This window comes from Chrysochloris asiatica, unplaced genomic scaffold (assembly GCF_000296735.1).
Source record: "Chrysochloris asiatica unplaced genomic scaffold, ChrAsi1.0 scaffold00659, whole genome shotgun sequence".
Lineage (NCBI taxonomy): Eukaryota > Metazoa > Chordata > Mammalia > Afrosoricida > Chrysochloridae > Chrysochloris > Chrysochloris asiatica.
Genome location: NW_006409177.1, coordinates 225,503 through 227,067, shown reverse-complemented (window position 1 = coordinate 227,067; position 1,565 = coordinate 225,503). Strand labels below are relative to the sequence as shown.

Genomic DNA, 1,565 nt, shown 5'->3' with positions numbered 1-1,565 from the left:
ATCTAAGGCAATGGGTCTTACATTCCTGTTTGTACCAGGTGTTGTCTCTTCCTCTACATAAAATTGATGCTAACCCACTGTATATGTTCATATTACCTATTTACCTGAAGAATCTACCTTTCATTCCCCAAGATGGGATTCTATTAAATCCACAATGAGAAGATAATCTTCTCTGTTGAATGAATTTAGATCAATCCAAACTATGAAAAAACTTATATTCATCTTTGGTCCTCTGATATCACCTTCTTGCTCCATAACTTCTTCATGGCATTTTTCACCTCTGCATTTCTCAGTGTATAAATCAAAGGGTTAAGCAAAGGTGTTCCAATTGTGTAAAACACAGCTATCAACTTATCCATGGGGAAGGTGGTTGCGGGACGTGTGTATATAAAAATACAAGGACCAAAGAACAAGATAACCACAATGATATGAGAAATACAGGTGGAAAGGGCTTTTTTCCTCCCTTCAGCACTGTGATTTCTCAGAGAATGCAAGATGATAACATAGGAAAACATCAGCATGACAAAACTCACTGTGCAAATGGCCCCACTATTGGATACCAATAGTAGGTTGATAACATATGTGTCTGCACAGGCAAGTTTCAACAAGGGCTGCAAGTCACAAAAATAGTGATCAATTACATTGGGACCACAGAAAGGTAAACTCAAAGTCAGAAAAATCTGAGTTAAAGAATGTACACAAGACCCCACCCAGGCTATGGCTACCAACACAGTGCAAACTCGCCGGCTCATGATGGTCATATAGTGTAGGGGTTTACAGATGGCTACATAGCGGTCAGCAGCCATGAGGATAAGGATGAAAATCTCCAGGCAGCCAAAGAAATGGAATGTAAAGACTTGGATTATGCACTCACTGAAAGAGATAGTGTTATTCTTCAGAATGGTATCCACAATCATTCTAGGGGATATGGTAGTAGAGAAGCAGGTGTCAGATAAGGATAAATAGAAAAGGAAGAAGTACATGGGACTCCCAAGTGCCCGGCTGGTCTTGATGGTAACAATAATCAGCAAGTTACCCAACAATGTTCCTAAGTAAAAAAACAAGAAAAAGACCAAAAGTATTTTCTTTTTAAAAGGATCCTGTGTCAACCCAAGCAGAATGAATTCAGTCACATTATTGTGCATCGGCATGATTTCATTAATGAAGAGAACATTCAAATGTGAAATGGTTTATCTGAAAAAAAGAAAACACACACACACACACACACAAGTTAATTCATGGTGCTATACAAAGTTGTGGAATATTTTTAGCAAACTAATTTATGGTTCTATGTGATATCATTTACCATTTGCCTGTTCGTTTATCGTAGTGTGATAGCTTATGTTTTGCTGTAATGCTGGAAGCTATGCCATGAGTATTTTAATATCAGCAAGGTCACTCATAGTATACAGGTTTCAGCAGAGCTTCCAGACTAAGACAGACTAGGATGAAAGAAAGGTTTCAGCAGAGCTTCCAGATTAAAACAGACTAGGAAGAAAGAAATGAAGACGACTTCTGAAGGATTAACCACTGAAAACCTTGGGAATAGCAGCAGGACACTGTCT

At 38.4% G+C, this 1,565-nt stretch overlaps 1 protein-coding gene across 1 annotated transcript; it reads right to left on the bottom strand.

Moving 5' to 3' along the window:
* Nucleotides 1-218: 218 nt before the first annotated feature.
* LOC102830470 (olfactory receptor 4C16-like) lies at nt 219-1,151 on the bottom strand. Its single transcript, XM_006877878.1, has one exon. It carries the CDS (start codon nt 1,149-1,151, stop codon nt 219-221), a length of 933 nt encoding a protein of 310 aa, XP_006877940.1.
* Between the last annotated feature and the right edge of the window lie 414 nt (nt 1,152-1,565).